A 27,023-nucleotide genomic window follows, 5' to 3' on the forward strand; every position below is an offset into this window, starting at 1 on the left:
ATATATATATATATATATATATATATATATATATATATATATAATAGTTTAACAGTTTTAGAGCATTTTCTTCTTATAAACTTACTACAGTTGAAGATAAATGTCCAAATATTTTATGTATAAGATAAAAAAATACCTAACATATATTACATAGTTTAATACATTTTAGAAAATAATTAAAATAAATTTGAAAAAAATTATATTTGAAACAAAATTCTAACAAAAAAAAAAAAAAACAGTTGACAGAAATCATATAATCAGTATGGTTGGTTGTATCATAAAAGGTTTCTCACCAAATAACAACTACCATCTATAAATGTCTTTTGGCTGCTGCTAAATATAGTAATATATAAAGTCAGATATTTTTCTCTTTCTGGAAGTGCCGATTCAATCTCACAAAGCCATGGATGCAATTACCAAGCTTCTCGACTTTGCATTGCCCCCACTTTCTCTACTTCTCTTCACCATTCTAATGCCACCTTCCCTCATATTCAAGCTGCTTATGCACGTAAGAAAATCTCTGCGCAAAGAAAACGTCGCAAACAAAGTCGTATTAATCACCGGAGCAGCCTCAGGAATTGGCGAGGTCTGTTTTTTTTTTTTTTTCCTATCCTTGTTAGAGCATGTTGTGCCTGGAAATATGTTTTTTGATGCAAATTTTTTGCTCTATAGTAAATATGAGTTTTACTTTTGGTGATTTTCCAAAGCAAATAGCTTATGAATATGCAAGGCGAGGAGCAAAGCTTTCTCTGGTTGATATCAGAAAGGAGAACCTTGCGGCGGTGAGTGATAAAGCACGATCTCTGGGTTCTCCTGATGTTACCATCATTGGTGCTGATGTATCCAAGCCCCATGATTGCAAACGCTTTGTTGATGAAACGGTCAACTACTTCGGAAGACGTATATCAGTAGTGTAACTTTTTGTTTGTTCTTTCATTTCTACTCTTCTGTTTACAGCTAAAACTGGTAGATTTGGTGTTTTGTGCAGTGGATCATCTGGTAAATAATGCAGGAATCAGTGGTAGACCTGTAACTGTGGAGAATATGCGTGATGTTTCTGAATATACTGCAGTTATGGTAAGCCGTGAGATGGTTCGAGATATGATATAATTTAAAAAATATGATTAAATATATTTTTTATTTTCTAATTTTTATTCAAAATTGAAATCGGTTCTTTTTAGAAATTTTGGTTTAATTTAGTCATTCAATTTTATAAATGTGTAAATTTAATCTTTTTAACAAAATCAAATTTGATTAAGTTTAGGATTAAATATGTTTTTTGATTTTTTAACTCTGAGTAAAAATTAGAATTAGATGTTCTTGGAAATCCTCAACTAATTTAGTCTTATATCTTTAAAAATAGTGAATTTATTTCTTTAAATCAGATTGTATTAAGTTTAGTTGACGTTTCAAACACATCTCATTATAGTATTATTTTAGTTTGTTTACACTACTGTTTGACACATCATCACTTCAATGTTAAATGAGAAACACGTTTGAAACGTCAAATAAACTTATAAAAATTGGTTTAAAAGACTAAATCTATGCATTTCTAAAGATAAGAGACTAAATTTATTAAAGGTTTTCAAGAGGAACTAATTCTAATTTTCACTAAGGTTGTGTTCCTTTCATAAGATGGATTTAGAAGAGAGTGAAAAGATAGATTTGTGTGGATTTGAGTGGATGAATGTGTGTTTTTTTAGTGGATTTAAAGGATGAAATGAGTGGAGTTAGAAATAAATTTTATAAAAGTTAGTAAGTGATTTGAGTGATGTGATAGATTAAAAAACATTATTTTAATATATAAAATTTGAAGATTACCAAAACATCCTTGATGATAAAAATAAAATAAAATAATTATGAAATGAGATGAAACATTAAAATTTAACCATATTTTAATTATTATACATATTTATTATTATTAATTGTTATATATATATATATATTATGAAATAAAAAAGATAAAAATATTAAAGTTTAAAATTGTTTATTTAATAAATTTTAATAAAAAATTTATATTATATATTAATTTTATTATTTATTATTATATTTAATTACTATATATCATTTATTATATATATATATATATATATATATATTGATAATAATAACAATTATTAAACATATATATTATTAATAATTATTATAAATCTATATTATTAATTTAAATAATTATTATATATATATATATATATATATATATATATATTATATAATAAAATAATAATGATCTATATAAATATATGAAGTATTATAAAAAGAAAAAAATATATATTTATTACTATAAATATCTGATGCACCATGAGAAAAATAAAAAGTACGAGGATAATGAGATTAAATTTGTAAAGTCTTATATATTATTGGAAATCTCTGCATTTCGTGAGAGATGAAAATTTAAAGCAATTTTTAAGAATTGTTAAAATTTACTTAAAAAAATAGTGCATAAAAATTAAAAATTGAATGGACAAAAATATATTTAATCTTTAAATTTATTTTATATTTCAATCATATTTGAAGATCGTTGAAGTGGTTCGTTAATAAAATTATTTATGATGTGATATAAAAATTGGTTAGATCGGTAGCAATCCCACCTTTTTTTTAATTTTTGACAGGATGTAAATTTTTGGGGAGCAGTTAATGCGACGATATATGCAATCCCACATCTGAAAATAAGCAAAGGGAGGGTCATAGTGATTGCTTCGGTTTGCGCATGGTTCCCACTACCGCTGATAAGTATCTATAATGTATAAATAAACTCTGATATTCATTCATTTTGAAGGTACAGAAAATTGAATCGAAGCAAATTGTGATTAATTGTGATGGTTTGAACGGTAAATGCAGGCGAGCAAAGGAGCGATAGTAAACTTCTTCGAGACTCTGAGAATGGAAGCTGGCAGTGGTATCGGCATAACAATTGCGACGCCCGGTCTTGTGAAGACAGAACTTACATTAAGGGCGAAATGTGAGTTCCAGGATGCTATGAGAAGAGTTCGAATGGGATCAGCTAGTGAATGTGGAAAAGCCATTGTTGAAAGTGCATGCAGGGGAGATATGTATGTTACAGATCCATCGTGGCCCAAAGCCTTGTTTCCTTGGAAAGTCTTTCATCCTCAATTCGTAGATTGGGCCTGCAACCTCATCTGTGCACCTTCTTCAAACAAATCTGCCATCAAAACCAATCTCGTGATGCCACAGCATAAGGCAGAATAAAGTCTTACTTTGCATTCTTCATTCCGTCACCTACTTCACCTTCCAAGTGTTTCTCACAGAGGAAGATGATTCATAATAATTAAAACAAGACTTTACTATTTTCTCTTTTTATTTTCCTTTCTTCTGGAATTATCATGTTCTTTGTTTTTTTTTTCCTCGTTTGACCATGGTTCTCATCATGCCAATATAAAATATTAGAGTAAGGGTTTGTTTGTATATGAGCTCATTTTTTTGTCATGAAAATTTTTATGGTAAAAGAATTACAGAGGTAAGGAGAATAATCTTTGGGAGTTAAGAAATTATCTTTTAGATAAACTACTAGGAAGTAGCTTTATTGAATCCGTTAATACTTACACTAGTTTTAATTCATAGATATTTGATGGATTAAATATGTTTTTGATCCCTCAAGTTTTAGTGAACTTTAAAATTAGTCTCTTTTCAAAAAATTTGACCAATTTAGTCATTTATCTTTAAAAATGCGTGAATTTAGTCATTTTAACCAAATTTTGTTAAGTTTATCTGACTTTTCAAGAGCATTTCATAATAATATTTGAATTGTTTACACCGTTTGATACATATTCGCTTTAATGTTAACTCAAATGTTATCAACAAATGTGTTTAAAATGTCAAATAAACTTGATAAAATTTGGTAAAAAATATTAAATTCACGCATTTTTAAAGATGAAGACTAAATTGGTTAAAAGTTTTGAAGAGAGACTAATTTTAAATTTCACTTAAACTTGAACGACAAAAGACATATTTAACCCTTATTTCATTTGTCTCTTGTTTTTACCTGAACATTTATAAAGGAAATAATTATTAAATGTATTGGAAAACAATTATAAGGTGGTAAAGTTGGAAGGCAGGATGAGTTTAACTTCCCTCACAAACATTTAAAAGTTATAAAATCAATTTGATAAATTTAAAAGAAAGTGAAGGAGATTATCAAATATATATGCGAGCGAGGAACATTGCATCTAAATACAAGTCCGAATCAGTTTTTTTTCTACAAAATTAAGAATTTTTCTTAAATTCATTTTAAATAAGCTTTTTTTTCAGTTTTTTTCCTCATTTTTTTAATGTTTAAGTAATTTTCAACATATGACAAAAATAAAAATATATAATAGACAAGAAAAATTATAACATCTTGAAATTAAAAATTAACAAAAAGTTAATTTTGATTGAAACAATACTAAAAAAATAAAGAGAGTAATAGAAAAAGTGTTATGTTTTTTAGTTTTCGTGAAGTCTTGGATTTATTGCCAAAGATATAACATATTTGTACTCAATATCATGTAATTATAGTCATTTTATAATTTTTAGGTAAAACTTATTCAATATCTTCAAATTGTATTTACTTTAGCTAAATTTAACTAACATATTTAGTATTTAAAATTGTATATATGTTTTGCCATGTTTAACTAATGTATATAACGTTGTGAAATTAGAGATATTTTAGTAGTAATATTCAATATTTTTAAAGCATGTCTATTTTGACACATTTAAATACTATGTTTGCCCTAAACATATTTATTTGTTATCTTTAACCCATATTCAACATCATTAGACAAATTTTGACACATTTAAGTAGCATGTATCCACCATCAATCCTAAAACCATACATGTTTTGCTAGGTCTAATTAACATGGGTTCTTGAGACTATACCTAGTTTACTATACATACTTATCATGTGTGCATACATAGTTTCACAAATCTAATTGACATGTGTTAAGCATTTTTTGACAATACTTATTTGTCATGTCTAATAAACATGTATGCATCATTCTAAGACTATATCAATTTTAGCACATCTAAGTAATGTATATGGTGTCTTGAGCATACACCAACCTTGACACATCCAACCAATTTGTTCATAGTATCTTAAAATCATATAGTTATGTAGACAATTTAAATTAAATGAGATCAAACTTATTTTTGTCACGTCTAACTACCACGCGTTAATGAGATCATACCTATTTTGACATGACATGTATACATGTATTTAGTATCCTCATACCACATTTATTTGATAACGCGTCTGTGATGTCTGATTAACATGCGTTCATGAGATCATACCTATTTTACCATGTCTAATTATCACGTATTAATTAGGTTTTACCTATTTTGTCACAAGCATAATAAATATCACATGTAAATAAGATGTTACCATAAATAATACACTTAGATAAGACCATACCTATTTTGTCACGTCTAACTATCACATATTTACGAGATTAACTATTTTGTCACATCCGACTATCAAGTGTTCACGAAACAATACCTATTTGATCACATTCAATTAATACTTATTTAATATCCTACATGATCATACTTATTTGTCACATCTAAATAACAAAGTACACACCAACTTTGACACATTTAACTAACATGCGTCTTAAGACTATTTTCTGAAACATTTTACTAACACACATCTTAAGACTATTTTTTGACACTTCTCACTAACACGCGTCTTAATACTATATTTGTTGACACATCTTAGTAACACGCATTTTAAGACTATACTGATATATCACGCGCTAAGTTGATTATACGAGATTATACTTATTTAGTCATTTTACTACCACGCGCTAATGAAATCATACCTATTTTACCACGTCTGACTATCCGGATTAGAAGGGAAAAAAAACGCTAAGTGTTGTTTACCTCTAATGCAAAATTAAATGGCATCGTTAAAGAGCTCAAAATAAAGACTGAGTTTGAGTGTCTCTTTCATGTGTCTTTGTCTGGTCTCTTCTTTTCTTCCACCAAAACAATGGCTTTCTTTCATGGAATGTTGAACGTTCTCGTTCCCGCTCTAAGCCTGGCTATTCTGCTACTCATTTTACCACCCTTTCTGTTATTCAAGATTCTCCGCTTCATCGTAAGATCAATTTCTAGAGAGGATGTAGCAGGAAAAGTGGTACTCATCACTGGAGCATCCTCGGGGATAGGCGAGGTACGTTCTTGCATGTTTTAAACCATTTACCTTCCAACGACCTATTAGTTTTTGTAATTCACTGAGGGATTTGGTTTTGTTTCTGGGTTTTTCTGATTTCGTTTCGCAAAGCACCTTGCGTATGAGTATGCTAAAAGAGGGGCGCGTCTAGCACTTGTTGCCAGAAGAGAAAATCGAATCAAAGAAGTTGCCGGCAATGCCAAATTGCTTGGATCCCCAGATGTAATCACCATTCCTGCTGATGTTTCAAGACCCCAAGATTGCCAACGATTCGTTGACTCAACAATCAACCACTTTGGACGATGTAACTTTTTCTCAAGCTTTTCAAAAATGATGTAACTGAATGAATACACACACCACAATGATACATCAACAAGTGCTTATATATATATAGGTTTCTCATTTACTAGCACTAGTTTTTGACATTGATAACAACCCACAACAGAATTAAGCAGAGTGATATATAAATGTGTCTCTCATGCTTTGATTTGGATGTATTTTTATGGTTAATCAGTCGTTAAATATGACTCTCTTTGCAGTGGATCATTTGGTGAACAATGCTGGAATAAATGCTCTCAGCATGTTTGAGGACACCACTGATATCACTAACTTTGCACCCGTAATGGTAAAGAATTTATCTATATTAACTCTTCTCTGCAGCTGGTTAAGAAATAGATTGTGAACATTTCCAATTCATCACTTTCAGATGATAAATCTTTTATTTGACAGGACATTAACTTCTGGGGTTCTGCGTATAGCACTTACTTTTCAATCCCCCACCTCAGACAAAGCAAAGGCAAGATCGTAGCGGTAGCTTCTTGTAATGGATGGTTGCCTGTTCCGAAGATGAGTATCTACAATGTAACAGACCAGACTCTATCAACAACCCAATTAATTAAGCTTCTGTTATGATATAATTCCAGAGGACATAGATTCAGTGACTTTTTTTCAGAAAAAACCACGTAACTTTGTTTAAAAATTGAAGTTGATGATTCCACACATGAATCGTTTCTATTTCTAGTGTCAATCTGTAGCCAATAATGACAATTTATAGCTTTGTAAATTCTTTTTAGGCCAGCAAAGCAGCAGTTATCAGCCTATATGAGACTCTGAGAACTGAATTGGGAAGAGACATAGGAATAACTATAGTCACTCCAGGACTGATAGAGTCAGAAATGTCTCAAGGGAAGATCCTATCCAACGATGGCAAGATGGTTTTTGATCAACAAATAAGAGATGTAAACTATATTTACTTTTAAGACAAAATTTAGATGCAATTTTTAACATGTTTTTCGTTTTATTTCCTAATGTTCTTTCTAATCAGAATTTCAACTTCGCTTCTATAACTCGTATAATTGAAAATGGATTCAAGTTCTGTGCTTGCTTTTCATTGTAAATACTTGGTTCTCTTATTTATTCATTTTGTTTCTTGGCAACAGATGCATGTTGGTGTGATGCCCATAAGATCAGTGACAGAAGCTGCCAAAGCAATTGTGAATAGCGTTTGCCGTGGGGACTCCTACTTGACCGAACCAGCTTGGTTTACGACAACGTTCTATTGGCAGGTATGTTTCCCTGAAATGTTAGGGTTTTTTAACCGCTCATCACTAACTTCGGAGTCTTCTGAGGAGGATCCAGCTACCAGCAAGAAGGTCCTTGATCTTAAATTCTTGAAGAAATATATAAACCCCAAGTCAGTGAGGAGTCCCAATATCAAACCCAACTAAACATCTATTTTATATTACAATCTGGCCATGCCATGTTAATGTGGAAATGATATCTATTGTTGTAAACTGTTTCACCTTGTGAAAAAATAAAAATCATTTGAGGCGTGGCATTAAGTGTTTCTGGTTATTCATATGCGTAGTAGATAACGTTCTCTCAGGTTATAACTGTTCTTGAAGGAAATCAACTGTCACTCTTATCGCTCAGTTAATTGTTAAGATCACGAAAATCTTTTCTATTTTTGTTTTAATTATAAAAATCTTTTTTCCAAAACTGAATGAGTATTTCACTCAATACAGAGAAGTGAAACAATTTTCATTAATCTTCAGAGCTACTCACCAGAAAAATACTGCAGAGTTGTTCCCAGATATGTACATTTATGACTGTTTCAATCACTATAATATCGGGGGTACATTGATAATGAAAATGCCAGAGCAAACTTTACAAAAACTACTTAAGATTACATGTAGCAAAGCTAAAATCCACTGCAGAAGTTACATTTCAAATTACAAGAACAAATCACGTGACCATTCAGGAGTTGCAATACATCCTTAGATGTAGATATAGACAATCTCATCCAACAAATAAACCTCCAACGGGAACACCTTAACACCAAGAACAATGAAAATATACAATACCAATCCGTGCTTCACCAGTACTTATATACCAGGCAACCTTTCATAACATTGTAACCTTGATTCTTTCCTCTTTCCCCCAAAGAGTCATTAGTCTTTTTTTCCAATTGAGAGTATGGTCCACCTACCCCGATTTTTCTCTTCTGCTGAACTGGGATCAAAGGGAAGGCTATTCGTTTGTTTTTGACCAAAATGAACACCAACTTTTCCTCTGGCTAATATTACAAGCATTTCTTACATAGAATACCAGAATACAAGTTGGTGCAACAACAAATGCTCTCTCACATCGTCATTCTTCTATGTCCATCTTAGTTATGCAGGGTCTTGGAACTCGAGTATATGATGGTGACGAGTGTGCAGAATGGTACTACATTCATCATGCATGATATTAAGGTCTGCAATTATTTCGAGCACAACTTTGTCCAGGCCAAATTACAAAATGCCAGTCATGCAGATAATTACGGGGATAACTCAATCGGATCCGTAGGGTTTTGAACTAGTGCAGGTTGAAGAGACTTCAGCCTTCTCAGAAGTAACCATGCATCAGACTGCGGACAACCTTGACTCATCTCTAGAGCAAGTGGAAGGGGAGATTTTTTATTGAATTCCACAAGAATTATTCCCTAGACAAAAAACGTGAATATGATAATTAACAGAATAAAAAACGATTAATTCGTAGTCAATCCAGCTAACTGCGTAAAACTTGCGAGAATCTGTCAGATTCCCTTGTATCTACAGCTAGAGAATTTTTATTTACCTCAAAGTTTGCTAAAAAGGCTTGAAATTTACGCATTGTATCCTTCATTTGGTGTACGATTTTTGTGTCAGGAGAAGAAAGAGCCGCAGTTACCTCCTCAGGAGAATAACCAATTCCTTTCTCTACAACCTAAATTATTTCTCTCAGTGATTAACTTCTTACAGTTAAAAGATAAAGACCAATGGATAAAAGCTTGAATTCTAGAGCAAACTCACATTATGATCGACAAGGATTTCAGAAATAAGGCTACCATCGTCTACATATGCCTGAAGTTCATATGTTGTCCTTTTCTTAAACTGGAATCCTTTTACACCAGTCAAAAAGCACTACAAAAAAAATATACACGTATACTTAGAAAGAATTAAGATTGCAAAAGCTCTGACCTAAGCATCAGTTGGAAGAATGAAGACATGCTCCGAAGAAAATTCCACCCGAGAGCCAATTTCACCACAGAACAGCAACAAATGGCTCATATTCAAATCTCAAACTCAAAAACGATATGACATAATATAAACAGGATAGAATACAAACAAGAGGATTCGGATCACAGAAATTAACGTTGTAGTAAAACATGTGGGTAACTAGTCATTCCAAGTTTCCAGCTACTCATACTCAAAAACCAAATGCACGAGATAGTTTATCATCTTACCTTGATTTTCCCCTGAACGGAAGGAGCTTCCTCCTTGATTTTAGCCCACTTAGCTGACAAACTAGCTATGTATGTGAAAGGAACCTCTTGGTCTCTAGACAGTATGAGTGGATGGTCAATGGCATCAACCATCTGGACATCGCTAGTGTCTAAAACAGTGGATGAGGTTCTTTGCAGATGAGTAGTATCTGTAGCAACAGGAGTTCTATCTGTATCTGTGTCAATATTGACAACAACAGGAGAGCACTCAATACCTACAGAATTTTCTCGTGTTATATTAACTGAGTCCATATGTGCCGCTGCAACATTTGAATCCATGTTAGAATACTGATGGTCAATAGAACATTCCCTTGCATTAGAAGCATCTATGTGCATATCCTTGGCCCTTGAGATTACAGAAGAGAGTTGGTTAGACATAGGACTAGCATGGGATACAGGATCGGTATTCCTAGGCGTATCCACATTCATGGCGTTGGAATGTGATGACATGCAGGGTATTGAATTAGAAGCAGCACTGCGTGCACCCATGGACAAAGTATCTTCAGTTGGTAAGTTGTTAACAGGGCTAGGTATGCTCTGGCCAGCACCTGTAGTTAATGATTCATGAAGAACAAACAAGGACAAAGTCGGGAAATTGTCAACATCATAGATGTGCGCTACCATCCACACACATAAATACTTTTATCTGTAACACAAAGTGCACCTTGGTTGTTTTCTTGGAAAGAAACATTACTGTGCAGCGTGGAGCCATTGCACGCACGATTATCAACCCCACCTGGAGGCCATGCAGCAAGTGTTGCTCTAGTTGCTAAAGGAGGGAGCTCTCCATTTTTGTTTCTGCATGAGGACAATGAAGACCACTAAATCAAGGTTTACCTATATGCAGCAGAATTACATATGGTAATAGTATAAGGCAGCAAAAAAGTTTGCACCAATGTAGCTTCCACATCAAGATATCATACAACTTCCAATTGTGCAGTTTGGTCCAAATAATCAAATTGCAATAATTGATACCTTTTCCCCCTAGGTGGCTTGTTTATTTCTTCAACCAGTCGTTTTCGAGCAGCATCCAGCTCCTCAACCAATCCCCCCAAAATTTCAATGGTTTCAGGGACCAACATTAGAAGTCCACGACGCACATGTACATTAGAGATAGCAACCTACAAGTGTCAAATAAACACCTCTACATCACTATCAGTGACAAGTAACTTAACCAAAACAGTGTGGAAATCATAAACCCAGAGATTGCATATGGAAGTGAAAACCCCAAAGAGAACCACACACAAAACAAGAAAATTAAGAATAGACCGAATAGGAGTTTCATCCCGATAATTCACTACACAAAAGCATGCATTAATAGATCACATAGATTACCAAAGTTAAACTCCAATTCTAATCGAAAAATAGCACCAGGCAGCCTAAAGAACTATATTTAAGGTTTATCCCATCCAAATTAAAGGAAGGAATGCCACAACAGAGAAAGAAACCTTTAAACCAGAAGAGGCACAAACTTCAAGCGCTTTGATAGGCCTATACTCCATTCCAAATACTCTCTGAACACCATCAGTCATTGACAACTTGAGGCACCTCTTAGGTCCAGGAGGTGCTTGTTCGTATCTTCCTCGTAGGTTACAAGTGATATTAATTATTTCATCAACCTACAACCATGAATTGAACATTGCGGTGAAAATTCACAAGTCTCCAAATTCCACAAATAAAAATTGACAGCACTTACGTATCAAAACAGCGGAAAATACATATCAACAAACCATCTAACGATGAAATAGATACATGTGTATGACAATTATACAAACAAGAAGAAAAGGCCCACCTGCAAAACGTAGGGACCAGGGAGAACGCGAAGGTGCATGGAATCGACGTTGGGAGGGAGAACGCCGGCGCCACATGAATTCATGTCGGCGAAGAGGAACTGCTCGAAACAACGTTTGGCTTTGGCGGCAACGTCGAGGTGTTCGAAGGACGCAACAGAGGCTTGGAGTTGGCGGAGACAGGAGGCGAGCCAGTCTCTCTTGAGAGACAGACCGAGGCGGCGGAGGAAGTCGGAGACTGGACAGGAAGGGGAGGGCGGGGAGAGGCTTTCGGCGACGTCGATGAAGTCTTCATCGTCGGAGATTTCAACGGGAACCGCCGGAAAATGTGGCTGTGGCTGTGGCCGTGGTTGGGATTGGGGTTGGAGTGGGTGTTGTTCTTCTTCGTCGGTGTCGGAATCGAGTCTGAGACGGCGCACGGGCATTTCTGCAAATTTTTTAAAATGTGAAGTGGCTCTCTCACCTTTTCAGAATGAGGAGGGAATTGGGTCTCTACTCCACTCTCCAGCGCGCGAGGGATTGAAATTTGTGATTTTTCGTTTTTGCTCCTGAAGTTGGGCCTAATTCATTCTTTCCCCACCCTCGTAATTTTTCAATCCACCCCCTATTTTTTTGAAAGAGACACTGTTTCCTTTTCTTCCTACCCTTCTCCACTCTTAGGTGGCCAACAATGGTTTTCTACTCAGATTATTTACAAACATTTTTGTTATTTAATTAAAAATTAAAATTTAATTTATTTATTTAAGTTTTTTTATAAATAAATATTAAATATTGCATTATCTCGTAGATATGTATGTCAACATCTCACATCATTATGTTATTTGAAGTACATAACTAAATATGTACATGTAGGTGTTAAGTTTCATAGGAAGAGTTTTACTCTAACATTTATGATTATCTATAAATTTAATGTCAAATAATATATTAAAATTAAGTCATTCATAAACTTTTCTAAATAACTTTCACAGACCATGTTTGTCATTTACTTGTACCACAAATACATGTAAAAAAATACCAGAATATTTGAGATTTGTCAAATATCAATTTTAATAAATTTAACATAATATAACATACAAAAATATAATAAAAACAATAGAAAAAGTTAAAAGAGATGATTGGAAGATAAATTTGATATAAATTTTTATTTTATTATTATTATTATTGTAAAGTTCATTTTGTATTGTTTTTTAAAGATCCATTTCTTTTTATGTTCAAACTTTATTTGGATAAATACACAAAGTGTGAAACTAAATTATGAATTTGATTATTAGAATTAAAGCGTTAAATATTTTTGTTTTGTATACAAAGTAAATATATTATATGATTACTTTAAAGTAAGAAATTTATAAATGATAGGTTAAAATACTCTTTTAGTCCATGTTTTTGTTGAAAAATCTCAAATAGGTCCTAAAATATTTTTTAGTCTCAATTAGGTCCATATTTTTGAAAATGTGTAACAATTAGGCCCATTCCGTTAGTATGATGTTAACGGTGTTAAGGACATGCCACGTGTCAGCTCCTCATTTTTTTGAATTTTTTATTTTTTTAATTTTTTTTTTAATTTTTATTTTTATTTTTTTTTTAATTTTTTAATTTTTTTTTGAAAATTATTCATGCCACGTGTCACATCAATATTGTGCCACGTGTCAAGTCAGTAAGGTGACACGTGTCAAATCATTGTTTGAATCTCAATTTGGTCCATATATTTGTTATTTTAATTATATTTTAGTCCATTTTTTTTTAATTTTCAATTTCATCTTCTCCAAATTGAGATCAAATTTAACTTTTATATAAATTTTATAATGATATTTTTATTAAACAATTTTAATAATATTAAGTTTATTTTATTTTTTTTTTTAAATTTTAAAATATTTATTTTAACTTGTTACAAAATTATTTTAAATAATTTATATACAAATGTTAGAGTTGGTTTAAAAATAAAAAATTTATAAATTTAAATATAAAATTTTAAAACAATTTTGTAAAAGGTTAAAATAAATATATTTAAAATTTTTTTAAAAAATGGACTGAAATGTAATAAAAATAACAAATATATGGACCAAATTGAGATTCAGACAATAATTTGACACGTGTCACCTTACTGACGTGACACGTGGCACAATATTGACATGACACGTGGCATGAATAATTTTCAAAAAAAAATTAAAAATTTTTAAAAAAATTAAAAAAATCAAAAAAAATGTGAAGCTGACACGTGGCATATCCTTAACACCGTTAATATCATACTAACGGAATGGGCCTAATTGTTACACATTTTCAAAAATATGGACCTAATTGAGACTAAAAAAAATCTTAGGACCTATTTGAGATTTTTCAACAAAAACATGGATGAAGGAAGTATTTAAACCTAAATGATATATAGGAGAAACGATTATGTTATTATGTGTATGAGTAAATAGTTAGGATTTTATCACTATTTTAGAGTATTAGGGTCCACTAAAGATGAAAAAAATGAATGCAAGTATCTTAAGTATATAAAGGTGAAAGCTCTCTCATCTCGAATATCTTGTTTATCCGTATGATTATGTTAATGACATCATTAAGGCGATACTAGAGCATATCAGATTAAATTACTTTTTTTAAAGCAACAAAATCACAATAGGTAAAACAAAAGAGGTTTTACCCACCATAGTGAAAGCAATAATAATAAACATTCCACGAGCATTTGAGAAACTATAAAAAAACTTGAATTCAGCTTTGGAGTACATGATTTCTTCGGCCTTACGAACAATTGTGGGGTGCTTCTGCTAACATCCCTTGTTCTTCATAGTTATGAGATTGTGAGTGTCAACAACGACCTTAATTAAATACATTACATGCAAAAGAGTCATAGGAATGCACAATGGTGAGAAATAAATGGGAAAAGGAAAAAAAGAAACAAAACCTTAAAATTTGATGATCATCAGTGAAAGCCTTAACTCGCAAAAAACATTTGTCAACATTAAGAAAAAGCTCCACGCAAAGAGAAAATTGAAGGATAAATGGGCATTACAAGTTTTTTAAACAAATATATGTTTTGCCTTAAAAATCATACACAAAATAAGTGTTTTGCGTTTGATCCTCATAGGTTAGATGTAAAATTACATAATAGGTCATATGTAAAATTACATATGACCTGTACTCAACATATGTAAATTTACATTTAACCTATAAGGGTCAGACGTAAAAAACCTCTTTTGTGTATGGTCTTTACAAGTCATACCTAAATATTGACAATTTTTTTACAAAAAAAGTCCTCACACCTTTTTTACGTCTATTGTCTACGTGTTGAACATAAATTCAATGACGTGGACGATAGTTCGTATGTTAGTATTCTGAATTTATTTGTATTTATGAAATTTGGATCCACAATGTTTTTTATTTCACGAAGTTACGTGAAAACTGAGTCTTGTAGTAAATAACGAATAAGAATAATGCAATAATGTTTATACAATGGATAAGGTTAATAATATGTTTCATTATGTTTATTTAAAATGTGAATACATTAAGTAGTTATATTATAGTAATTTTGTGTAGGCATTTGATAAGTGAGATAACTTACTTTATTAGGTTTTAGGCACTGGTCTTGAGTTTGGGGTTGTTGTTGCTATGTTGGATAAAAAACAAGAAGACAACTAAAATTACGTGAAATCATTCACTTCATGCACTTAACTACGCATAAAAGACGACTTTGTTGATGTTCACTTCCAAATATGCAACCATTGGTCATTTAATTAAATTATCGAAGGTGAATGATTTGTACATACTTTATATACATATTACATGTTTTTTTTTTCAAATGTAAATGCCAGTAAGTTGTAAGGCAAATTTAATTAAAAAATATTTTCACAAAAATAACTTATTTCGTTGACGCTCCTAGTATGGATTTCAATTGACTATATTTATAATTAAATTTCAAGTTTGAAACATTTAGGTAAAATGAGTTAATATGTATCTATATATTAAGTTTTTGTTTACATTTGTTAAGAATGTGATGATTAGTTTTGTATGTATGCATGAGGGTGTGGGGGTGACATGTTTGTGGATCATGACATGTAGTAACTTGTATTAATTTGTTACGTTGGTTTCGTTGAAGTTTTATTGACAATGAGTATCCCCAAACTGAATGTTGCTTAAACAATGTTTCATTATTTAAGTGACATCCAATTAGTTCTTAATTATTACACTTATCAATCATTGTTGCTCAAGTAACAAAGTGTAAACTCGTGTAAGTAGTTAAAGCAAGAGTTTATAATTTGAACAAGAGATAGGTGATGTAACTCTCTCCTCTTGAAGGATGACGCTAAAACAACATGTTTGTCACTCGAGTGATGTTGTGGAGGTGTGCATTGTGTATGAGATCTTAATGAATAATGCAAATACATCATAACACTCAAGCACCGAGAAAATACGTGGAAGAGTTTTAATCCTGGTTGGAAAATTTTTCAAGTATATGTATCACCCAAACATTGTAATAACATTCAAGTGTGACAATGTGCATTTTAATCAATAAATATACAAATTATGTTTAGAAATACGAAAGTATTCCACTAAAGTAACACATGATATTTCTCAAGTGAGAAAACTTGTACTTGAGGGATGTATTATCACTCAAGCAACTTGTGATTGTGTTATTCATGATCAATAATTGTATTTATATACAATAGATATGTGTGCAATAGAAAATTCTGATATGATTAAGTTTATTTATGTACATGAATCGAGAGAGACAGATAAATCAATATTTTTAATTTAACATTATAAATGAAGTGGAATAATAATTATTTCAATTTTCAATAATATGAAAGCTAGATTACCTATGGTGAGGGAAAAATCTGCAAAAGATACATGGATTTTACAAATAATATAATATCCACGGCAAAATTTATAGATATAAGAGAACTAATAACCATCTTTTTGTTAATTGTTATAAAAGTGTAGATGCTCATTAGGTATTTATATTTTGTTTGTTAAAAGAAAGAGAAGAAAATGGTTAACATGTGTAAACAACTTATTTAATATTATATATATATATATATATATATATTTTGTTAAAAGAAACAAATATTTAATTATATTTGAGCATATAATAAATTTATTCTTCATCATTTAATATTATGTAAGAAAAATAAAGCCAAGTATATGTATTAATAATAAATTACAATAAAACTGCAAAAAATAATTTTATTTTAAATTTGATTCCAATTGATCACATTCACATATAACTTTTACATTCATTTTAAATATGTTTTTAACTAAAAATCAAATAAAGAGCACCACAAATACCTTTACTGCTAAGTACATAAGTGACTTAGTCGATTTTATTTACTTTTTAAATGGTTGAATTCAAATTCGCAAACACATTTAAAACTATAAAAATTACTAGTTCATATTCATCTTTCCCGTCCCAATTTTTTTTTGAGTTTTTTTATTCTACCCATTCCTTCACTCTTCTCATGTCATTTTCTAGCATGACCAGTGTCTTTTTAGTTTCATTCTTGAAAACTATATATTGTTTACATTAACAAAAGTCAAAATAATATTTTTTTAATTTTATATACAAAAATAAAATAAAAAAATTGTTTATACTATATAGGAGTGTAGATGTGCAAGAAAAGGTAAATTGAGATTTTTAAAAGAGGGAAAGGACGGTGTGAAGAGAAAGATGTAGTTGAGCTATCCTCGTCATGTTTTCTCGTATTTACTTTTGTTTTATTTGAATTACATGTAAAACAGGAAAAGTGAAAAAGATAAAATACAAATAAGAACTTAGAGTGAAGCAAGGCGAGTTATTTTTTATTTTTCTTCTGAAATAAACAATGAAAAAAAAATCCTGTTTTATCTTAAATAATAATAATGAAATTAAAAAATTCTTAAATAATGATAATAAATTGCAACTTATTATTTAATTGAAATTAATTTATAATAAAAAGATAATTTCGCTTTTTATAAATATATATTTTTTAAATTTGTTATATCAACTTTAACCATTTTTTTCCTTTACAATTCAATCAAAGCGCAGCGTCTATTTTTTTTTAGGATTAATTTATTGATTTTTTCTTTTCGGATAACAGCGAAGAAAAGAAGATGAAAAAGCGCGAGACCGCTCAGAAAATTGGCACAAAATTTGAAAAACTAAAGAGCGCGCTTCATCTTATTTTGTTTCCCTCCAAATTCTTTTCACCATTTCCCTCTCTATCTGTCTCTTCCCATCACAATCACTATCATTCTTTCCGATCTAATCGTAACTCACCCTTTCTCTATTCACTGCTCAGGGATTCGCTCTATTCGCAATTCAACTTCTCTCAACAATGTCTTCTGAAACCCTAGAAAACGAGAAGCCTCAAGGGGAAGAAGAAGTCCAAGCTGAAGAAAATCACACCGAACAAGAAGATACTCCGGTGAAGAACGATGTGAATGAAAACGGCGACGGAAAAGAAAAGGATCGGGTAGAAGAAGAGAAAAATGAAGAGGAAGAAGAAGAGACTGATGAGCGTGGCGAAGCGAAGTCAATTAAGTCAACAGAAGAAAGCGGTTACGCTACGCCAACTAGTAAGAGACCAACCAGGGAGAGGAAAACGGTGGATAGGTACACTGTTTCTTCACCCGATAAGTTTCACCAGTCTTCCTCTCGCAAAACCTCGTCAATTGAGAAGGTACTTGCAGAAATATATGGTTTGTTAATTTGTATGTTTTACTTTAGTAGTTTTTCGAGGGTTCATGTTGTTGTTTTTCTGTTGTGTCGAATTAATATAATAAGTGTTGGATTTGATCGTGTGAGTGAATCTCCTTGGCTTTCAGGGCAACGGTACGCAGCTCAAGGACATTCCAAATGGTAAGGTCTCTTGTTGCATGGATTTGTGAATGTATGGAGTCCGTAATGTTAGACATCGCGTGGTCTTGTTGATGTGTTATTCTTTCTTCGTATTTATTTTGACAACTGTATATTGTCCAAGAGTTAGTGGATGGAGTAATTTGCGAATGTTGTCTTATTCGTCTGTTGGACTAGGTTTGGGGTTTTAGCACCTGCGTGTTTAATTGGTCTCACGGAGATTTTCTGGTTGAAGAAAAAGGGGTCCATGAGAAATGCAACCTTTTAATGTCTCAAGGGATGGGAGACAAGAAAAGGGTTAATATTATAAACAAGATTAAATAGCTAAATTCCTGACTTCTTTTTTCTTCCAATTTTTAACTTAAATGACCCCACTTAAGCATGTCATTCATGATAGAAATAAAACAATGATATGTTGCAGCGTGTTTATGTATTTACATCTGTACTTTTCAGTGGCTTTCATGTTATCAAAGAGAAAAACTGATGACAACCTACATGCGCTTCACAGAGTACTCTTTGGGCTAAGGGGAAAGGTGGCACACTATCTCAGTTCTTCAGATGTTTTGTCATTTTTTATCTTTCTTATTTCATGCCTATGTTTTTTAAATTAAGAGATGGGTGTATAAGACTGGCTATTGGCTGTTCCTTGAATACTAATTACATTTTTTTTTTGGTGTAGGTAAACGCAGTAAAGAGAAATATAGGAATGTTTTCTGGCTATGTGTGGACTGACAACGAGGTATGGTTGCATCATATACTGTAATACTACTTGTGTTTAATTTCTAATTGTGCAGATGAATCTTAACCGATTGCGTTATTGTATTGAAAATTTTGTTAGTTTAGTATTTTGGTTAATTGTGCATTGTCTTAAAATTTTGAATGTCGGAGTATGTTATTAACATGCTTAAATTATGGTTACGTAATTTTTTTGGCAGGAAAAACAAAAGGCAAAGACAAGGGAGAAGATTGAGAAGTGTCCGAAAGAGAAGTTGGTGGACTTCTGTAATGTGCTTAATATTCCAATAAACAAGACCACTATGAAGAAGGTAAAAGTTTAGCTAACATTTTCCCATCCTTGTATTGTAACAATTGGTCTTTATAAACAAGTTATGATCATTGTGGCATTTCAGGAGGAACTGTGTGCGAAGCTGTTTGAATTTTTGGTTTCTCCGCATGCTACAACTGATGTTCTTCTTGCCGACCAAAAAATGGTAATTTTGTTCAACATTACTGTATTAGTGTATAAGGATAAGAATTAATCAAGGTTCTTGTAAGTCGTGAGTCAATTTATCCTCTGTTACCACTTATATATTCATGTTATTTTAAATTGTTTATTCCAACCAAGTATCCTAAAATTAGCAAATTGAAGAACCAAATGCCAGACCTGCGAAATTCAACCATGCGATTGGAGATTTATTTTGTCTGAATTTCGCCATATTCAACTAGGGATCTCTGAAACCATAATTTAAATTCAACAGTTAAATCAATCAAAGTAGCTAGGTAATGATGTTTGCCCTGTATAATTGTTATTGCGTCTTAATTCGTTGTAAAAATATGATGTTATATGTTCGACCTTTTATATATTGCCGTTAGTTTTTTCAAGCTTGGTGTTATGTTACAGAAAGGGAAAAAGCGAAGCAGAAAGCAAACCCCAAACAAATCCGAAGCATCTGCCAAGGTGTGTTGTTATACTATTTACTTGAAATTCATTCTGGCTTGCTGCATTAGTTATGACATGCTTAATAATGTTTTTTCTTCTGTTTTTGATTTCCTTATATTTCATCGGGTTGTAGAAGCAAAAGAAAAGCTCACTAGTTGCGAAAAAGCAAAAACAGTCTTCTGATATCGAGGAGAGTGATGTCTCTGAACCTTCCGAGGCAAAAGTTGATACTGAGGAAGATGATGTGCAAAAAAGTGAAAGTGATCCGGATGACGAAAACTTGTCAGAGAAAGAGGAAGATGATAAAGAAAAGGCTCACAATCGGTCTTCGAAGAAGATTCTGAATGAAGACCAAGACGAACCTGTAAAGAAGACCACTACAGTAGAGACAGGCAAGAGCAACGAAAGAACTCCCAAAAAATCTACTTCAAAAATAGCTCGTAATGACAATACTTCGAAATCCAAGCAGTCTGCTTCCAAGAAACAGAAAACAGTAAGGGAAAACCAGAATTCAAAAGGGAAGGGTGCAGACAAAAAACCAACCGACAAGTCTTCAAAGGCTTTAGTTAAGGATGAAGGTTGGGTCTTTGTCATTGTAGTTTATTACATCATCTGTACTAAATCTAATGCCAGTTGCCATAAGTTGTTAGTTGCTCGAGAGTTATTTTTTTATGCTATGATCACGTTTGCTCGAGTTTTCCCTGGAAAACTTATCCTCTAATATAACTGTTTTATGTTTGGACAAATTACATAAAATATGTCAATTTTATAGGACTGTTTTATGCATTCTTACCCTTCGATTCTTATGTCATTGGCAGGAAAAGGTAGAAGTAGCGAGAAAGCTAAATCCGGACCTAGTAAGGATGAAATGCATCGAGTGGTAGTTGATATTTTGAAGAAAGTAGATTTCAATACGGTAAGTAATGTTCTTTTGTCTGCCATTTCATGTTTTTTTTTTTTAAAACACAATGATTTTTTATAATTTGTTTTATATTTCTTGATGCAGGCAACTTTATCTGATATCCTGAAACGACTTGGTATAATCTGTTTCATTAAATTCTCCCCTAACCCCAATTAAAAGATGTGAAATGATTTTGTGAACTGAGCTCTTCTGTAACGAAATGTTGGCAGGTACACACTTTGACGTGGATTTGATGCATAGAAAAGCAGAGGTGAAGGATATAATTACAGATGTAATTAATAACATGTCGGATGACGATCAAGAGGAAGCATCAAATGTTGGAGATGATGATGGTGAAGACGAGACATTGTTGTAGAATCATAGTTTAAGAAATAATCTGAAAATAGAGGTATGTGGTTAATTCCGCAGCTAAATTTTATTACCATGGTTATCGTGGCAGCCGTCTCTTTCCGTAATAGGTTTTGATGGATATTTGTTTTGAGTGGGGACCCTTTTCCATGATAGGTATTCTCAACTTGTTATTTCCTAGTTTTAACCCCGTTATGTTTATTATTAATGTTACCTTAATTTTACTTTCTATACTGAATAGGTTTTATTTACATTGGTGTAAACAATATTGCCTTTTGAATCAGAACACCATGCAATATTTTAATAGCCTGAAACCAGATTACGAGTCTTTCTTGAGACTCTTGTGAATTGTATTGCTGATAAGCATTTGCGCCTTATATTTATGGAAAATTCTCTTGATGAAGAGCTATTTATTGCTAAGGAATATTGTAGAAATTAAAGATTAACATCGTTAAATATTGTGTGATTAGTAGTATTTTTGCTTTCTAACGCAACATCATTAGAATATGATCCTTAAATTATTTGGTGAAGATGAATAAATTATTACTTATACTAATCGATCTAAATATATATTGATACAAAACTCTGATTTTATTGTAAATATTGAGAATAAAACCAATTTTTGTTTAAACTTTGACTTGGCTTAATAATTTCTTTACAAGTTTATTTTATTGAAAAGTTAAATGTTTATTCAACTTCATATTTTATTAGTTTAAATATAATTATTTTATATTCTTATGTGTATACAGTGTATTAAATTGCTTATTCCAATTATAAAAGCGAAATTCAATTACGTATCTTATTTTTTACGACTTCAGCTGCGGTATTTGCTTTTTGTATGTCGTTCCAGAGTAATAATTGCTTAAACTCGTGTACGTAAACTTAGTTATCGAAGTCTCATTATTTTGTGGACGTAGAACTGGGGGTAGTATCAAAATAAGCATTGAAGCTGATTTTTTTATGTTAGAAAATAAATTAAAGTGTTTTCTTTGTAATATATAAAGATGTCCACAAATTTTTATTGTTTAAAGTGTCATTAAATTAATACATAAAAGTGATATAAACATGACATATAATTTTAGTAACTTTTATTGTTTATATTATTCTTTTATAATTAAGTTAGGTTCAAACTTAAATTTTAAACTAATATTGAAGTCTACTTTTAAACATTGTGAATTGTTAACAATGAATGTAACGACCGATTAATTCGGATATAATATTAACTATATCATTATATAGATAATATAAAGTAAACTTAACATTTAACAAATATGCATAGAGGGTGAATATGCAGTCTTCTTAAAGATTCAATAATTTTTTTTGAAGAAAAAAGTTCAAAATATTATATCTATGGATAGACATATACATTCTAAAACACATATATGAAGATATATGTAAACACAAAACTCATGATACCACTTTTCACCTCTAACCTTTATTATTAATTCATACACTTTTATTCATGTGTATCAAACAATCATATCATTTGGACAACCAACAACAGACAGAGAGATATGTTTATTTATTTGTATAAAGTTCTATCATATATAAAGATTATTTTTAAATCAAGCATTCATAATGTTAACCAATTAACATTAGTCACAATTCAACCATAATATATCATGCCACATAATCAAAATCAAGAAATTTGTTAAGACACTGATATTATCCCGAGTCAATTTTTGGAATAATATGTATTGAATCAAATACGCATGAAGTTTTGCATCTAATCACACATCAAATCGACAATCACATATAAATAAACTGAAAATAATAGTCAAACGATTTTACACAACTTTTTATTTTTTTTTTAAAAATAAAATTATAAAATTATTGATCAGAGAAATTTTTATTTTTAAATACAAATTTAAACAAAATACAAATGTAAATGAGCGCCAACTTAACAAATGAATATTAATAACTTCAAATTCTCACTTGTAAATATAATTTAAATTTGTCCTATCATATATTATTTTTTAAAAAAATATATTTTATAATTTTGTCCATAAAACGGGTAAGAAGTAAGAATATACAAAAAAGAGGATAATTTTATACAATTAATTATTAAAATGGAAAGCAGGGAAATACAAGAAAAACCTAAGAGAAACACTGGTAATTGACCAAACCCAAAACATCAAGAAAAAACCAATTAAAAAATGACGGGGTCATACTGGATAGTCTTCGTTGTTGACTATCTCGTTCCAGTGTATTTGGTCTAATTCAATTTAAAATAATTTATTTAATTCTAATCATATAACTAGATTAGACAGTTGGAATGTTCTGAAGCTAAAACAAAAACGTGATCATTTCTCTCAAAAATAGTTTACTTTCTGGAAATCAATTTTATATTTGAAACAATCCAACCCTAGATCCTTGGCAAGAACTGCTAACAATTAACGAACATCAAAACTGATTAAACTAATGAAACAAGCATGTTCTAATCTACCATATATGGTTGAATCTGTTTCAATAATATCAATTCACAAGGTTTTCATAATAACGATCAGAGAAAGACCCTGTCGCATAACTGAGATTAGAAACTGAACACGAGTTGTGGTGACTGTAACCATGAGAACCCATAACACCCTCTTCGACGGTGGTGCCGATTTCCATCTCCGTCAGCGCCTCACAGAAGAAGTCAACGTGGCAAGGGAGGCACAAGGGACCATCGTTTCTATACCCATATTCTCTCTCAGCACCATCCAAAAGCTCTTTGAACAAAGGGTGGTTCGCTATCTCGATCTTGATCACGAATCTCTCTCTCTCGGCTCCAACGTAGACACAAAGACAACCTTGTGGAGCCACACAAGCCTTCGAATTATTCTTCCTACGTTGTTGCCTTTCTTTGTTCCTCAATCTGCCATAGCTTCCACTTAAGTTGTTCTCCGGATACAATCTCTTGCTTCTCCCCAATACTCTCTTCCACTTCTTCACAAACTCCATTTTCATACTCTCAAACCCCGGGGTGGCAAGAGAATGATGATGAGTTTGTGTTTGTGGAAGTTAAGGTTGGTGTTCTTATATATGTAGCGAAGTTGGTTCCTTCAATGGTTGTTTGTTCCACGCATGCATCAGTTGGGTCTTACTCTTTGTAATTCTTGTCAGTTTGCGCATGCTGTGGATTTTGATCCATTTTTTAGACTAAGTATTGTGGCGGAAAGGGAAAGATACCCTATTGTGTGGACTAATTAAATTGCAAGTGCTATGTAAAAAGAATTGACATAGAAGACCTATATATTTGCGTGGAAAGAGTCAAATGTTTGATAAGCAAAACTAGTTTAGCTTAGGATTGTGTATAACATGAGTTGGCTATCACTGTCTACGTTGAATTAGCTACTATTTTATTAATATGGTATTTGGTGAAAGGAAATTAACCTATTAATAAATGAACATTTATCTCGGGAATATAATATATATATTATAGCAGTGAATTGTTCTACTGGTGTGAAATCGCTTATAGCAGTTTACAATAGACAAAACTGGTAAGAGTAAAGTCAATGGTGGTTGGTGGGTGAGAACTGGGAGAACGAGTTCTCGCCGCAACCTAAGAATAATCAACTCACAATATAGAAAGTAAAAGTTTTCGGATAATAAGATTTTTTATAATATTTAGGGAGTATAATCATATTTTGTATGATGGAAAAATTATAAATCGTATCATCTGTCGACTAATTCTAACATGAAAATTTAAATTTGCCATATAGAAAATGGAATCTGGGTTGATAAGGGTAATCTATAACTATATATAAAGGGGATTCCCTCTTTTGTGTCCACATTTCATAATTCCAACTTTACCCTTTATAATTTAATTATTTATTAAATTTTTAAAATTTAACGGTTACTTTTACAAGTTTTTATAAAATTATTTACTTATCTCCTTTTTCTTTTTTTCTCTTACTATTCATCAACAGTTATTTTTCTCTTATTTTCTCCGTACATTTTATTTTATTTTTTATAAATATACTTTTATTTTGTTATTTTGTTTATTAAATTAATAACATTACAATATCATCAATTATTAATATAATTCAAAAAATGCGTACACACAGGCGCGATAGCGCCTGTGTTTACACTAGTTTGCAAGTATGTCGGTTGGGTTGACTTAATTTTTTTTATAGATTTACAATAATATTATAAATTGTATTATTGACACTTATAATTATTTTAATTTATTCAATAAGAGATATTATAGTATAATAATAATTTTAATTTTTTAAAAGTATAAAATTAAAAAAATTTGGTGGACTCTATCCTTTAGCAAGTGAGATTTTTAAATTGATATGATATTTTATTTTTTATAATAATATGATAATCTATAACTAAGTATTATTGATGTCTTGATGGCAAGTTCCTCAACATCGTTACGATCAACTACCTTTTGAAGTATTGTTCTCAAAACAATTCTGTAAAAATTTTGTTGTTAAAAAGTGTCTTAAAAGGTAGAAAGAAGAAAAATTATTTAAATCACCTTAAACCTTGATTTTAAACAATGTAAAACTATTAACTTAGATCTCTACTTCTAAATAATGTGAAACTATTAGATACGTTAGAAAAATATAAGAATATGTTTTGTTATATATAAAATGAGTTGAACTTTTGTTGAGTCAAGAAAACAAATATTTTTTCCTTTTAAAATTTAATTTTCTTTTATAAACAAATATTAGTTATTAATATTTTTATTAGTACAGAGAATGGAACCTACGATCTCTGACATAATTTCTCATAAACATTTTAAATCAATCTTATAGCTCCGTTAGTATATTTTTTATTTTTAGTTTCATGTAATATTTGTTAGCTTGTCGAAAAGAAAAATTAAACTAATCATTCTAGACGTGACACTAACTCGATAGTTGTAATTTGTTTAAAAATTATAAAATAAAAGTCCTTTATTTGTATTGAAATGTAAAAATGAAATATAATTTAAAACTTTAAAATAGTTAAAATTAAAATAATATATTCTGCATACACTAAAATTAGAAATTTAATACTTCATAAGATCTAAAAATACTAACTTTAGATGTTAGAAAAATATTTTCAAAAACTAAATTGAAAACTAGTTCATTTTACAGTCAAAACTGTTTCTGTGTAATCCTATTAAATTTCTAAAAAATATTAAAAGAAAGCAAAATGGTCCGCGCAAGTTGTGATTTCTGACATGTGGGGTAAGATTATAGTGATCTTATTCCTAACATTCCATTTGTTTTAATTGGGAATAAACACATCACACCATTAGATCGCTTTCTTATAATACAAATTTTATTATTTACTTTAATTTAAATTAAGTAATAATGTAAAAAAAAAAAAATCTACACTGTCAAATAATTAGATAGGTAAATTACGTTTAAAAGTGTATGATCCAGTTTCATGAACTGATTTGTTTGCTCTGTAATTTTTGCGAGTCTCTAAACACGATGATAATTAGTTCATGCTAAAATAGGTTTTACAGGTTATTCTATTTAATTTGAGAGTTAAACCAGTTTAACTTACAACTCTACATATG

At 31.0% G+C, this 27,023-nt stretch overlaps 5 protein-coding genes across 5 annotated transcripts; 3 read left to right on the plus strand and 2 right to left on the minus strand.

Annotated features, from left to right (window-relative positions):
- Nucleotides 1-351: 351 nt before the first annotated feature.
- LOC114177405 (11-beta-hydroxysteroid dehydrogenase-like 4A) lies at nt 352-3,505 on the plus strand. The gene is made up of 5 exons (XM_028062730.1): nt 352-586; nt 708-900; nt 989-1,077; nt 2,613-2,744; nt 2,842-3,505. The coding sequence occupies exons 1-5, from the start codon at nt 404-406 to the stop codon at nt 3,208-3,210; spliced, it is 966 nt and encodes a 321-aa protein (XP_027918531.1). The 5' UTR covers nt 352-403; the 3' UTR covers nt 3,211-3,505.
- A 2,333-nt stretch (nt 3,506-5,838) lies between these two features.
- LOC114175417 (11-beta-hydroxysteroid dehydrogenase 1B-like) lies at nt 5,839-8,007 on the plus strand. Its single transcript, XM_028060183.1, has 6 exons — nt 5,839-6,166; nt 6,278-6,470; nt 6,706-6,791; nt 6,896-7,027; nt 7,240-7,404; nt 7,606-8,007. The coding sequence occupies exons 1-6, from the start codon at nt 5,984-5,986 to the stop codon at nt 7,891-7,893; spliced, it is 1,047 nt and encodes a 348-aa protein (XP_027915984.1). The 5' UTR covers nt 5,839-5,983; the 3' UTR covers nt 7,894-8,007.
- Nucleotides 8,008-8,291: 284 nt separating this feature from the next.
- On the minus strand, nt 8,292-12,250 carry LOC114175416 (recQ-mediated genome instability protein 1). The gene is made up of 8 exons (XM_028060182.1): nt 11,764-12,250; nt 11,420-11,590; nt 10,947-11,092; nt 10,636-10,769; nt 9,933-10,519; nt 9,499-9,609; nt 9,284-9,412; nt 8,292-9,149 (listed from the first exon to the last, which is right to left on the minus strand). Exons 1-8 carry the CDS (start codon nt 12,184-12,186, stop codon nt 8,985-8,987), a joined length of 1,866 nt encoding a protein of 621 aa, XP_027915983.1. The 5' UTR covers nt 12,187-12,250; the 3' UTR covers nt 8,292-8,984.
- Nucleotides 12,251-17,891: 5,641 nt separating this feature from the next.
- LOC114175638 (protein DEK-like) lies at nt 17,892-21,928 on the plus strand. Its single transcript, XM_028060408.1, has 11 exons — nt 17,892-18,417; nt 18,563-18,596; nt 19,047-19,126; nt 19,273-19,332; nt 19,529-19,639; nt 19,724-19,804; nt 20,215-20,271; nt 20,387-20,831; nt 21,072-21,169; nt 21,260-21,290; nt 21,385-21,928. Exons 1-11 carry the CDS (start codon nt 18,073-18,075, stop codon nt 21,528-21,530), a joined length of 1,488 nt encoding a protein of 495 aa, XP_027916209.1. The 5' UTR covers nt 17,892-18,072; the 3' UTR covers nt 21,531-21,928.
- A 1,965-nt stretch (nt 21,929-23,893) lies between these two features.
- Nucleotides 23,894-24,689, minus strand: LOC114179943 (auxin-responsive protein SAUR71-like). The gene has a single exon (XM_028066456.1). The coding sequence runs from the start codon at nt 24,470-24,472 to the stop codon at nt 23,999-24,001; it is 474 nt and encodes a 157-aa protein (XP_027922257.1). The 5' UTR covers nt 24,473-24,689; the 3' UTR covers nt 23,894-23,998.
- Between the last annotated feature and the right edge of the window lie 2,334 nt (nt 24,690-27,023).

This window comes from Vigna unguiculata, chromosome 3 (assembly GCF_004118075.2).
Source record: "Vigna unguiculata cultivar IT97K-499-35 chromosome 3, ASM411807v1, whole genome shotgun sequence".
NCBI classification, from domain to species: Eukaryota; Viridiplantae; Streptophyta; class Magnoliopsida; order Fabales; family Fabaceae; genus Vigna; species Vigna unguiculata.